The sequence below is a fragment of the Lissotriton vulgaris genome, unplaced genomic scaffold (assembly GCF_964263255.1).
Source record: "Lissotriton vulgaris unplaced genomic scaffold, aLisVul1.2 SCAFFOLD_2469, whole genome shotgun sequence".
Taxonomy (NCBI): Eukaryota; Metazoa; Chordata; class Amphibia; order Caudata; family Salamandridae; genus Lissotriton; species Lissotriton vulgaris.
The window spans coordinates 226015-240179 of NW_028252307.1; the positions used below are offsets into that span (position 1 = coordinate 226015).

Sequence of the window (14165 nt, forward strand, 5' to 3'; positions counted from 1 at the left end):
TCTGAATTAAGCAGACCACTCTTACCCAGTCCAAAGATCAGGGCTTGATCCATCACCGTTATTTAGCTCACTGCACCATCCCAGCTCAGAACCTGGCTATATGCAAATTAGTCTGTCCCTGGCCCAGTGCATCATGGGAACAGGGCAGACCAAACTACCAAGCCAATTCTTCACCAGAAAGGAGACAAGCTTCCGGGGACCAGTTTCTGGCATTTCAGCCGTCGTCGGCCCGGCTTGCTTGAATCCTGATGGTGCAGTGAGCAAGGGACTCATGTCTGAGTATACCCTGCCACATCTATAGTGGCCAAAAACGAGTCAGAAAAGGGGGTGGTGATGAACAGAGTGTCTGAATTAAGCAGACCACTCTTACCCAGTCCAAAGATCAGGGCTTGATCCATCACCGTTATTTAGCTCACTGCACCATCCCAGCTCAGAACCTTGCTATATGCAAATTAGTCTGTCCCTGGCCCAGTGCATCATGGGAACAGGGCAGACCAAACTACCAAGCCAATTCTTCACCAGAAAGGAGACAAGCTTCCGGGAACCAGTTTCTGGCATTTCAGCCGTCGTCGGCCCGGCTTGCTTGAATCCTGATGGTGCAGTGAGCAAGGGACTCATGTCTGAGTATACCCTGCCACACCTATAGTGTCCAAAAACGATTCAGAAAAGGGGGTGGTGATGAACAGAGTGTCTGAATTAAGCAGACCACTCTTACCCAGTCCAAAGATCAGGGCTTGATCCATCACCGTTATTTAGATCACTGCACCATCCCAGCTCAGAACCTGGCTATATGCAAATTAGTCTGTCCCTGGCCCAGTGCATCATGGGAACAGGTCAGACCAAACTACCAAGCCAATTCTTCACCAGAAAGGAGACAAGCTTCCGGGGACCAGTTTCTGGCATTTCAGCCGTCGTCGGCCCGGCTTGCTTGAATCCTGATGGTGCAGTGAGCAAGGGACTCATGTCTGAGTATACCCTGCCACACCTATAGTGGCCAAAAACGATTCAGAAAAGGGGGTGGTGATGAACAGAGTGTCTGAATTAAGCAGACCACTTTTACCCAGTCCAAAGATCAGGGCTTGATCCATCACCGTTATTTAGCTCACTGCACCATCCCAGCTCAGAACCTGGCTATATGCAAATTAGTCTGTCCCTGGCTCAGTGCATCATGGGAACAGGGCAGACCAAACTACCAAGCCAATTCTTCACCAGAAAGGAGACAAACTTCCGGGGACCAGTTTCTGGCATTTCAGCCGTCGTCGGCCCGGCTTGCTTGAATCCTGATGGTGCAGTGAGCAAGGGACTCATGTCTGAGTATACCCTGCCACACCTATAGTGGCCAAAAACGATTCAGAAAAGGGGGTGGTGATGAACAGAGTGTCTGAATTAAGCAGACCACTCTTACCCAGTCCAAAGATCAGGGCTTGATCCATCACCGTTATTTAGCTCACTGCACCATCCCAGCTCAGAACCTGGCTATATGCAAATTAGTCTGTCCCTGGCCCAGTGCATCATGGGAACAGGGCAGACCAAACTACCAAGCCAATTCTTCACCAGAAAGGAGACAAGCTTCCGGGGACCAGTTTCTGGCATTTCAGCCGTCGTCGGCCCGGCTTGCTTGAATCCTGATGGTGCAGTGAGCAAGGGACTCATGTCTGAGTATACCCTGCCACACCTATAGTGGCCAAAAACGATTCAGAAAAGGGGGTGGTGATGAACAGAGTGTCTGAATTAAGCAGACCACTCTTACCCAGTCCAAAGATCAGGGCTTGATCCATCACCGTTATTTAGCTCACTGCACCATCCCAGCTCAGAACCTGGCTATATGCAAATTAGTCTGTCCCTGGCCCAGTGCATCATGGGAACAGGGCAGACCAAACTACCAAGCCAATTCTTCACCAGAAAGGAGACAAGCTTCCGGGGACCAGTTTCTGGCATTTCAGCCGTCGTCAGCCCGGCTTGCTTGAATCCTGATGGTGCAGTGAGCAAGGGACTCATGTCTGAGTATACCCTGCCACACCTATAGTGGCCAAAAACGATTCAGAAAAGGGGGTGGTGATGAACAGAGTGTCTGAATTAAGCAGACCACTCTTACCCAGTCCAAAGATCAGGGCTTGATCCATCACCGTTATTTAGAACACTGCACCATCCCAGCTCAGAACCTGGCTATATGCAAATTAGTCTGTCCCTGGCCCAGTGCATCATGGGAACAGGGCAGACCAAACTACCAAGCCAATTCTTCACCAGAAAGGAGACAAGCTTCCGGGGACCAGTTTCTGGCATTTCAGCCGTCGTTGGCCCGGCTTGCTTGAATCCTGATGGTGCAGTGAGCAAGGGACTCATGTCTGAGTATACCCTGCCACACCTATAGTGGCCAAAAACGATTCAGAAAAGGTGGTGGTGATGAACAGAGTGTCTGAATTAAGCAGACCACTCTTACCCAGTCCAAAGATCAGGGCTTGATCCATCACCGTTATTTAGCTCACTGCACCATCCCAGCTCAGAACCTGGCTATATGCAAATGAGTCTATCCCTGGCCCAGTGCATCATGGGAACAGGGCAGACCAAACTACCAAGCCAATTCTTCACCAGAAAGGAGACAAGCTTCCGGGGACCAGTTTCTGGCATTTCAGCCGTCGTCGGCCCGGCTTGCTTGAATCCTGATGGTGCAGTGAGCAAGGGACTCATGTCTGAGTATACCCTGCCACACCTATAGTGGCCAAAAACGATTCAGAAAAGGGGGTGGTGATGAACAGAGTGTCTGAATTAAGCGGACCACTCTTACCCAGTCCAAAGATCAGGGCTTGATCCATCGCCGTTATTTAGCTCACTGCACCATCCCAGCTCAGAACCTGGCTATATGCAAATTAGTCTGTCCCTGGCCCAGTGCATCATGGGAACAGGGCAGACCAAACTACCAAGCCAATTCTTCACCAGAAAGGAGACAAGCTTCCGGGGACCAGTTTCTGGCATTTCAGCCGTCGTCGGCCCGGCTTGCTTGAATCCTGATGGTGCAGTGAGCAAGGGACTCATGTCTGAGTATACCCTGCCACACCTATAGTGGCCAAAAACGATTCAGAAAAGGGGGTGGTGATGAACAGAGTGTCTGAATTAAGCAGACCACTCTTGCCCAGTCCAAAGATCAGGGCTTGATCCATCCCTGTTATTTAGCTCACGGCACCATCCCAGCTCAGAACCTGGCTATATGCAAATTAGTCTGTCCCTGGCCCAGTGCATCATGGGAACAGGGCAGACCAAACTACCAAGCCAATTCTTCACCAGAAAGGAGACAAGCTTCCGGGGACCAGTTTCTGGCATTTCAGCTGTCGTCGGCCCGGCTTGCTTGAATCCTGATGATGCAGTGAGCAAGGGACTCATGTCTGAGTATACCCTGCCACATCTATAGTGGCCAAAAACGAGTCAGAAAAGGGGGTGGTGATGAACAGAGTGTCTGAATTAAGCAGACCACTCTTACCCAGTCCAAAGATCAGGGCTTGATCCATCACCGTTATTTAGCTCACTGCACCATCCCAGCTCAGAACCTGGCTATATGCAAATTAGTCTGTCCCTGGCCCAGTGCATCATGGGAACAGGGCAGACCAAACTACCAAGCCAATTCTTCACCAGAAATCAGACAAGCTTCCGGGAACCAGTTTCTGGCATTTCAGCCGTCGTCGGCCCGGCTTGCTTGAATCCTGATGGTGCAGTGAGCAAGGGACTCATGTCTGAGTATACCCTGCCACACCTATAGTGGCCAAAAACGATTCAGAAAAGGGGGTGGTGATGAACAGTGTCTGAATTAAGCAGACCACTCTTACCCAGTCCAAAGATCAGGGCTTGATCCATCACCGTTATTTAGCTCACTGCACCATCCCAGCTCAGAACCTGGCTATATGCAAATTAGTCTGTCCCTGGCCCAGTGCATCATGGGAACAGGGCAGACCAAACTACCAAGCCAATTCTTGACCAGAAAGGAGACAAGCTTCCGGGGACCAGTTTCTGGCATTTCAGCCGTCGTCGGCCCGGCTTGCTTGAATCCTGATGGTGCAGTGAGCAAGGGACTCATGTCTGAGTATACCCTGCCACACCTATAGTGGCCAAAAACGATTCAGAAAAGGGGGTGGTGATGAACAGAGTGTCTGAATTAAGCAGACCACTCTTACCCAGTCCAAAGATCAGGGCTTGATCCATCACCGTTATTTAGATCACTGCACCATCCCAGCTCAGAACCTGGCTATATGCAAATTAGTCTGTCCCTGGCCCAGTGCATCATGGGAACAGGGCAGACCAAACTACCAAGCCAATTCTTCACCAGAAAGGAGACAAGCTTCCGGGGACCCGTTTCTGGCATTTCAGCCGTCGTCGGCCCGGCTTGCTTGAATCCTGATGGTGCAGTGAGCAAGGGACTCATGTCTGAGTATACCCTGCCACACCTATAGTGGCCAAAAACGATTCAGAAAAGGGGGTGGTGATGAACAGAGTGTCTGAATTAAGCAGACCACTCTTACCCAGTCCAAAGATCAGGGCTTGATCCATCACTGTTATTTAGCTCACTGCACCATCCCAGCTCAGAACCTGGCTATATGCAAATTAGTCTGTCCCTGGCCCAGTGCATCATGGGAACAGGGCAGACCAAACTACCAAGCCAATTCTTTACCAGAAAGGAGACAAGCTTCCGGGGACCAGTTTCTGGCATTTCAGCCGTCGTTTGCCCGGCTTGCTTGAATCCTGATGGTGCAGTGAGCAAGGGACTCATGTCTGAGTATACCCTGCCACACCTATAGTGGCCAAAAACGATTCAGAAAAGGGGGTGGTGATGAACAGAGTGTCTGAATTAATCAGACCACTCTTACCCAGTCCAAAGATCAGGGCTTGATCCATCACCGTTATTTAGCTCATTGCACCATCCCAGCTCAGAACCTGGCTATATGCAAATTAGTCTGTCCCTGGCCCAGTGCATCATGGGAACAGGGCAAACCAAACTACCAAGCCAATTCTTCACCAGAAAGGAGACAAGCTTCCGGGGACCAGTTTCTGGCATTTCAGCCGTCGTCGGCCCGGCTTGCTTGAATCCTGATGGTGCAGTGAGCAAGGGACTCATGTCTGAGTATACCCTGCCACATCTATAGTGGCCAAAAACGAGTCAGAAAAGGGGGTGGTGATGAACAGAGTTTCTGAATTAAGCAGACCACTCTTACCCAGTCCAAAGATCAGGGCTTGATCCATCACCGTTATTTAGCTCACTGCACCATCCCAGCTCAGAACCTGGCTATATGCAAATTAGTCTGTCCCTGGCCCAGTGCATCATGGGAACAGGGCAGACCAAACTACCAAGCCAATTCTTCACCAGAAAGGAGACAAGCTTCCGGGAACCAGTTTCTGGCATTTCAGCCGTCGTCGGCCCGGCTTGCTTGAATCCTGATGGTGCAGTGAGCAAGGGACTCATGTCTGAGTATACCCTGCCACACCTATAGTGGCCAAAAACGATTCAGAAAAGGGGGTGGTGATGAACAGAGTGTCTGAATTAAGCAGACCACTCTTACCCAGTCCAAAGATCAGGGCTTGATCCATCACCGTTATTTAGCTCACTGCACCATCCCAGCTCAGAACCTGGCTATATGCAAATTAGTCTGTCCCCGGCCCAGTGCATCATGGGAACAGGGCAGACCAAACTACCAAGCCAATTCTTCACCAGAAAGGAGACAAGCTTCCGGGGACCAGTTTCTGGCATTTCAGCCGTCGTCGGCCCGGCTTGCTTGAATCCTGATGGTGCAGTGAGCAAGGGACTCATGTCTGAGTATACCCTGCCACACCTATAGTGGCCAAAAACGATTCAGAAAAGGGGGTGGTGATGAACAGAGTGTCTGAATTAAGCAGACCACTCTTACCCAGTCCAAAGATCAGGGCTTGATCCATCACCGTTATTTAGCTCACTGCACCATCCCAGCTCAGAACCTGGCTATATGCAAATTAGTCTGTCTCTGGCCCAGTGCATCATGGGAACAGGGCAGACCAAACTACCAAGCCAATTCTTCACCAGAAAGGAGACAAGCTTCCGGGGACCAGTTTCTGGCATTTCAGCCGTCGTCGGCCCGGCTTGCTTGAATCCTGATGGTGCAGTGAGCAAGGGACTCATGTCTGAGTATACCCTGCCACACCTATAGTGGCCAAAAACGATTCAGAAAAGGGGGTGGTGATGAACAGAGTGTCTGAATTAAGCAGACCACTCTTACCCAGTCCAAAGATCAGGGCTTGATCCAACACCGTTATTTAGCTCACTGCACCATCCCAGCTCAGAACCTGGCTATATGCAAATTAGTCTGTCCCTTGCCCAGTGCATCATGGGAACAGGGCAGACCAAACTACCAAGCCAATTCTTCACCAGAAAGGAGACAAGCTTCCGGGGACCAGTTTCTGGCATTTCCCCGGAAGCTTGTTTCCTTCCCAGTGAAAGAATTGGCTTGGTAGTTTGGTTTGCCCTGTTCCCATCATGCACTGGGACAGGAACAGACTAATTTGCATATAGCCAGGTTCTGAGCTGGGATGGTGCAGTGAGCTAAAAAACGGTGTTCGATCTAGCCCTGATCTCTTGACTGGGTGAGAGTATTCTGCTTAATTCAGAGACTCTGTCCATCACCACCCCTTGTTGTTTAAATATTTGGCCACCATAAGCGTGGAAGGGTACACTCAGATGTGAGTCCCTTGCTCATTGCACCATCAGGATTCAAGCAAGCCGGGCCGAAGACGGCTGTAATGCCAGAAACCGGTCCCCGGAAGCTTGTTTCCTTCCCAGTGAAAGAATTGGCTTGGTAGTTTGGTTTGCCCTGTTCCCATCATGCACTGGGACAGGAACAGACTAATTTGCATATAGCCAGGTTCTGAGCTGGGATGGTGCAGTGAGCTAAAAAACGGTGTTGGATCTAGCCCTGATCTCGTGACTGGGTGAGAGTATTCTGCTTAATTCAGAGACTCTGTCCATCACCACCCTTTGTTGTTTAATTATTTTGTCCACCATAAGCGTGGAAGAGTATACTCAGATGTGAGTCCCTTGCTCATTGCACCATCAGGATTCAAGCAAGCCGGGCCGAAGACGGCTGTAATGCCAGAAACCGGTCCCCGGAAGCTTGTTTCCTTCCCAGTGAAAGAATTGGCTTGGTAGTTTGGTTTGCCCTGTTCCCATCATGCACTGGGACAGGAACAGACTAATTTGCATATAGCCAGGTTCTGAGCTGGGATGTTGCAGTGAGCTAAAAAACGGTGTTGGATCTAGCCCTGATCTCTTGACTGGGTGAGAGTATTCTGCTTAATTCAGAGACTCTGTCCATCACCACCCCTTGTTGTTTAATTATTTTGTCCACCATAAGCGTGGAAGGGTATACTCAGATGTGAGTCCCTTGCTCATTGCACCATCAGGATTCAAGCAAGCCGGGCCGAAGACGGCTGTAATGCCAAAAACCGGTCCCCGGAAGCTTGTTTCCTTCCCAGTGAAAGAATTGGGTTGGTAGTTTGGTTTGCCCTGTTCCCATCATGCACTGGGACAGGAACAGACTAATTTGCATATAGCCAGGTTCTGAGCTGGGATGGTGCAGTGAGCTAAAAAACGGTGTTGGATCTAGCCCTGATCTCTTGACTGGGTGAGAGTATTCTGCTTAATTCCGAGACTCTGTCCATCACCACCCCTTGTTGTTTAATTATTTTGTCCACCATAAGCGGGGAAGGGTATACTCAGATGTGAGTCCCTTGCTCATTGCACCATCAGGATTCAAGCAAGCCGGGCCGAAGACGGCTGTAATGCCAGAAACCGGTCCCCGGAAGCTTGTTTCCTTCCCAGTGAAAGAATTGGCTTGGTAGTTTGGTTTGCCCTGTTCCCATCATGCACTGGGACAGGAACAGACTAATTTGCATTTAGCCAGGTTCTGAGCTGGGATGGTGCAGTGAGCTAAAAAACGGTGTTGGATCTAGCCCTGATCTCTTGACTGGGTGAGAGTATTCTGCTTAATTCAGAGACTCTGTCCATCACCACCCCTTGTTGTTTAATTATAATCCACTTTACAGCAACACATCGCCCATAACAAGGTTGCTCCGCCAGCAGCTCTTCCCGCTCCGCCACTTGCTCTCCGCCACCTGCCTCCCCAGCCGCCAGCACCTCCCCTCATCCGTTCCCCAGCAGCATCTGTTCCCCGGCCTTCCGAGAGCATCTCTTCCCGCTCCGCCCTCTCCCCACTCTCTCTCCCCGCCCACTCCCTTTCCCTCACTTCCCTCTCACTCTCTCCTCACTCCTCTCTCCTCTCTCACCCTCTCCCTCCCTCTCTCCTCTCTCCTCTCCCCCTCTCTCTCCTCTCTCCCTCCCTTTACCTTCCCTCTGCTCTAATTTTTCTCCCTCTCCCCATCTCCCCCTCTGCCTGCTCTCCTCTCTACCTCCCCCCTCTGTCCTTCGCTCTCGTCCTCCCCCTCTCTTCTAAACCCTCCCTCTCTCCCTCTACCCTCTCTACCTTTCCCTCTCTCCCTTTCCCACTCTCCCATTACCTCACTTCCCTCTCCCTCTCTCCCTTTCCCTCTCTTACCTCTCCTCACTCCCCATCTCTGTCTCTCTCTCCTCTCTCCCTCCCTCTCTCTCCCCTCCGTCCTTCGCTCTCACCCCCCCCCCTCTATTTGCTAAAATAATCACAAATCTAAAAACAAAATTAATACTTTTATTTAGAAGGGAAAAAAACTTAACAAAAAAAAACCTTTTACACACCAAAAACTCAAAACTATCCTATGGCGAGACCTATTGCATTTCCAATGCTTGTTTAAATATCTGTTTGGTGCCAGTGCATATGACTTTAATTTCTGCCTTTGGGATTCAATGTTACAAGTCCATAGGGTGCATATATCCTTTGTGAGCTTAATAAAATGTTGAAAATTCTATAATTCCTCACTCCTACATCCAAGTACTCTCAGGCTACCATTCTACACTCTGCTCTGTCTGAAAAACAGCTCAACATTGTCAAAATTCTGCAACTCTGCATTGATTTGGCTTGTAAATTATATTTTTGGGAAATTTTCTTGTATTAACTATTTAATTTTAATACTATAGGTGATTGAAATTACTGACGAAGAAAGCAAGATTTAGCACCAGGCAACTGAAGTCAGTGCCATAGGAAGGATTATTTTGAAAAACTGAAGGACATCCAGCCATCTACGCTTAAACAATTTCCAAAATCTCGATGTGGCGAGGAAGTGGGAGCTGAGGAAAGTACTATACTGTAAGTGAAGTCTCTAATTTAGTATTTCATTAACCAAGAGCAAAGCCATATCTGTGCACAGAATAACGTTCATCTAAAACATCATGTAATTCCAGAGAGGAAGCACACACTGCATAAAAGAAAGTTATAACAAAAGGTATCTTCTGCATACCATCAAGGAAAAAAGACCCTGAGAGAAGACTCTGAAGCTGACACGTTAACAACCGAAAGATTGGAAAATCACCTTTGTTCAACAACCGTTTTTAACCAGTTACACAAGTTTGAGACTATCTGCCTATGGTAGAAAACCACGACCCACTCTGCTCACTATTGTGAAAACCTTAAAAATTCACCACCTTATTGTGTTCATAACCATCTCAGATTGTTTCCTTTTTATTGTGTACTGTTCTGTAATTCTATGTAAATTGCCTCAACATTAGCTGCTGTGCGTGAGGAGTATGTAAAACTGTTCAAGATAAGAATGGATTAAATGAGCACAGTTGCGCTATATGTAATGTAAATACATCCTCGTCTTCAGAACTACAAATCTTAACCTTACACCAAACAAAGAAAGGGTAAGAGGAACTGATGTTCTGCAACTGGTGATCCACAATGGTACTGTGCATTTCTAACACCATCAGTTACTGCCATTATGTCAGTGCAAAAAGGTAATTATCAGTTTAATTATTAAATATCAGACTAACACCTTATCACTGCATTGTTAAGAACCTATACAAATAGATTTGAGAAAATCTCCAGTCACAAAAGAAGTTGGTGCCGGATAGGCTATAACCTAAAGACTATTATCGGCTAGAAACATTTCGACAGGTGTTACAGGGCTGCTTCGAGACATATTTTGCTCAATTCAAGTGTTAAGAAGATTACACACAATTTCTTTTAGAGATAAATGCTGAACATTATCTAAACAAGCCTGACTCTAAAATCGGGTTAACTCTTACTGTGGCATGTAAGCAAGAGAAAACTAATCGTAGAGATATTAACTCTAGGAATACACCTTATAAAAACACAGACTGTGAGAACAAATTCATTGTTAAAAACCGCCTCAATCAAGGCAAAATAACCTAAGCTGGGGAAAAAAGTTACATGTGCCAAAAAAGATACAGCCATAAATCTCATCTCACAGAATTTGACAGAATGCACACTGGGGCAAACCACTCTCAGTGCAAAGTATGCCAAAAAAGTTTCAAGCGTAAATCTTATCTCACTGAGCATATGAGAATCCACACTGGGGAAAACCACTCTCCATGCAAAATATGCCAAAAAAGCTTCAGGCGTAAATCTTATCTCACTGAGCATATGAGAATCCACACTGGGGAAAAACCTTATCAGTGCTCTGAATGTCAGAAAAGTTTTAGTTTCAAAGCGACTCTAGATCAACATGCATTAACCCACTCTGTGGAAAAACCTTACCAGTGCGCTGAATGCCAAAAAAGTTTCTGCCGTAAATCTAAACTTACTAAACATATGAGATTCCACTCTGGCGAAAAACCTTACCAGTATTCTGAATGCCAGAAAAGGTTTTGTAACAAACCAAGCCTTTCTCAACATGCATTAACCCCCTCTGTGGAAAAACCTTATCAGTGCGCTGAATGCCAGAAATGTTTCAGGCGTAAATCTCATCTTACTGAACATGTGAGAATCCACACTGGGGAAAAGCCTTATCAGTGCTCTGAATGCCAGAAATGTTTCAGTGAAAAAATCCGTCTCACTCGGCATATAAGAATCCATACTGGGGAAAACCCTTATCAGTGCTCTGAATGCCCAAAACATTTCAACCGTAAATCACTTCTAACTGCACATTTGAGATTCCACACTGGGGAAAAACCTCACCAGTGCTCTGAATGCCCAAAACATTTCAACCGTAAATCACATCTAGCTGCACATTTGAGATTCCACACTGGGGAAAAACCTTATCAGTGCTCTCATTGCCAGAAAAGGTTTTGTTACAAACAAAGCCTTTCTCGACATGCAATAACCCACTCTGTGGAACAACCATTTCAGTGCTCTGAATGCCAGAAATGTTTCAGTGACAAAGGAGGACTCACTCTACATACAAGGACCCACACTGGGGAAAAACCTTATCAGTGCCCTGAATGCCAGAAATGTTTCAGGCGTAAATCTCATCTCACTGAACATGTGAGAATCCACACTGGGGAAAAACCTTATCAGTGCCCTGAATGCCAGAAATGTTTCAGTGACAAACGCTTTCTCACTGTGCATATAAAAACCCACACAGGGGAACCACCTTATCAGTGCTCTGAATGTCAGAAATGTTTCATAAACAAAATCAGTCTCACTCAGCATATAAGAATCCATACTCGGGAAAAACCTTATCAGTGCTCTGAATGCCAGAAATGTTTCAGTGAAAAACACTATCTCACTGTGCATATAAAAAACCACACAGGGGAACCACCTTATCAGTGCTCTGAATGTCAGAAATGTTTCATAAACAGATTCGATCTCACTAAGCATATAAGAACCCACACTGGGGAAAAACCTTATCAGTGCTCTGAATGCCACAAATGTTTCAGTCAAAAAGGCCATCTCACTCAGCATATAAGAACCCACACTGGGGAAAAACCTTATCAGTGCTCTGAATGCCACAAATGTTTCAGCCAAAAATCTCCTCTCACTGAACATGTAAGAATCCACACTGGGGAAAAGCCTTATCAGTGCTCCGAATGCCTAAAATGTTTCAGTGGAAAAATCAGTCTCATTCAGCATATAAGAACCCACACTGGGGAAAAACCTTATCAGTGCTCCGAATGCCAAAAATGTTTCAGTGAAAAAGGCCATCTCACTCAGCATATAAGAACCCACACTGGGGAAAAACCTTATCAGTGCTCTGAATGCCACAAATGTTTCAGCCAAAAATCTCCTCTCACTGAACATGTAAGAATCCACACTGGGGAAAAGCCTTATCAGTGCTCCGAATGCCTAAAATGTTTCAGCCAAAAATCTCCTCTCACTGAACATGTAAGAATCCACACTGGGGAAAAAAAATTATCAGTGCTCTAAACGTCAGAAAAGATTCCGAGGTAGAGATGGTTACAAGCGCCATACGAAAACACACTGTCAAAATAATTCAGTGCTCCAAGTGCCAGAAAAGCATCAATTTAAACGCAATCTCACTCTACATGAGCAGACGCACACAGGGGAAAAACATTACCTATGCTGTGAATGCCAGAAATAGCTATTTGATAGGCAGAGCCTCAATAACCATAAGCGACTCCATACTAATGAAAAACATTATGAGCGCCCTGAATGCCAGAAAAGCTGCAGAGAAAAACGCTATCTCACCATGAGAAGCTCCACACTGGAGAAAATCCTTATGCCTTAAAAGCTTGTATCTGAAAGACAGAGTTATGCTTCATGAGAGATCCCACTCTAGGGAAAAACCTTATGAGTGCTCGAAATGCAATCAAGGTGCTCACTAGAAGAGTGAACATCATGTATGTGTGTTCTGAATGTCAGATAAGGTTTAGTCTCAAATACAATGTCACTTCACAAGAGAGAATTCCCACTGGACTAAAGCCTAATACAGGAGGGGAAAGCCAGAAATGGTTTACTCAGAAAGGAGATCTCACTAAACATGAGAAATACATCCATATGAGGTGAACAGTAAGGTGTATCTTGAGTTGCAGAAAAGCTTCAAACAACCTGACTTTACATGAGAGAGCACATATTGTAGTTGCAATAGGATTCATCAAGAAACTCTCGCGGGATAACTTAGGTTGCCCGCATGCAACCTCCAAAGAAATTTCAGGCCTGGAATTTTTTTAAATTGCAACCGAATCCACAATTTGAGTATCTGAAAGTTACAAAACTCTTAAGGTCTTTACTTGACACAGAGAAGTGTTAGTGCTTGCAAAAATCAACTAATTGCCCAGCAAATCACAATATTAATGTCTTAAATTTTACTCCACCCAAAAGGTTTCTACTCACCCTTGTTTCTTAACATATGACTGATATCTATTTTTTCATGATAAGATTAAGTCTATGCGGAGTTCCTCAATGAAGAACTCCGCAAAGTGACAAAAAAACTCTGGCGGTCTACGCGGAGTTCCGCAAGCATCGGAGTGCGTAAGGGTCATGCCGTTTGTGGTGATTTTGATCTCCTGGTGTTTGTCCCGCCCTATAAAAATAATTGCGAAAGGCACCATGTGCAGCATAAGAGGATGCAGCTGCTTCTACTCAAGCGGCAGCTTTGTGAATGCGAAGGAAGGTTTCTCAATGCGAGTGGTGTGACCGGCCACGACCACTTGCATTGAGAAATCCGACGACCCGCTTTGAGAAATCTCGCCAGGTGGTTGATTTTGCTTGCCTACTAGACCATGGCGAGCGCGAGCAAGGACAAATCTCATCAGGAGGTGGATTTTCTTCGCTCCAGCACATAACGTTGAAGAGTGTGAGCGTTGAAAAAAACCTTGCTACGCTCCACGGAGTTTTTAGGAACTACGTGAGCTCCGTGGAGTATGGAAAACTCCGCCTGCGGAGTTCACCACCCAAAATGAGATAATATACAACAGCAGGAAAACATAACAAACCAGTTACTTGCCTTTGGTAACGCTCTTTCTGGTCGCTACTCCTTTACCTGCAGATTCCTCACCTTGTGAATATTCCCCACACACCAGACTGGGTCCTCCAACTTTAAAGCAGAGTAGGAGACAACATGCAGCTCAGTGTCAACGTCAATCTGCTACAGAAGTGACAAGCGGAGACTCAAAGAGGCACTTCCCAGGCGCACTGTGAACAACTACAGAGGCCTATGAGTTCATTATCTCACAGGTCTGTATCACATATGCAGGCCCTGGGCAGATATTAATTCACCATTTTTACCATGATTAGAATTCAGATGAGGCCTTTTCATTTCTCAAAATTCTGATTGTGTTCTCAGCAGCAAGTGTATATATAAAT

General features: G+C 46.7%; 1 protein-coding gene and 1 long non-coding RNA gene across 9 annotated transcripts in view; both read left to right on the top strand.

The window, feature by feature from the left end:
* LOC147662593 (uncharacterized) overlaps positions 1-9242 on the top strand; it is a 93698-nt gene extending 84456 nt beyond the window's left edge. The window contains exon 3 of the long non-coding RNA XR_015305540.1: positions 9080-9242. This is a non-coding gene — a long non-coding RNA (uncharacterized LOC147662593). The remainder of the gene's footprint in view (positions 1-9079) is intronic.
* Positions 9243-9744: 502 nt separating this feature from the next.
* LOC147662594 (uncharacterized) lies at positions 9745-12389 on the top strand. Of its 8 annotated transcripts, none has more exons than XM_086951052.1 (3): positions 10163-10710; positions 10795-10996; positions 11138-12389. In XM_086951052.1, the coding sequence occupies exons 1-3, from the start codon at positions 10332-10334 to the stop codon at positions 12264-12266; spliced, it is 1710 nt and encodes a 569-aa protein (XP_086807178.1). In that variant the 5' UTR covers positions 10163-10331; the 3' UTR covers positions 12267-12389. The 8 variants fall into 8 exon arrangements, with proteins under 8 accessions (XP_086807176.1, XP_086807174.1, XP_086807178.1 ...); XM_086951055.1 differs by having other exon boundaries at positions 10879-11046; positions 11383-12389; XM_086951054.1 differs by having other exon boundaries at positions 10163-10477; positions 10646-11202; positions 11287-12389.
* The last annotated feature ends 1776 nt before the right edge of the window (positions 12390-14165 follow it).

Bases quoted from the DNA above. Each gene is read 5' to 3' on its own strand.
- LOC147662594 (XM_086951048.1), top strand. From the start codon at position 10,332: ATGTGCCAAAAAAGATACAGCCATAAATCTCATCTCACAGAATTTGAC.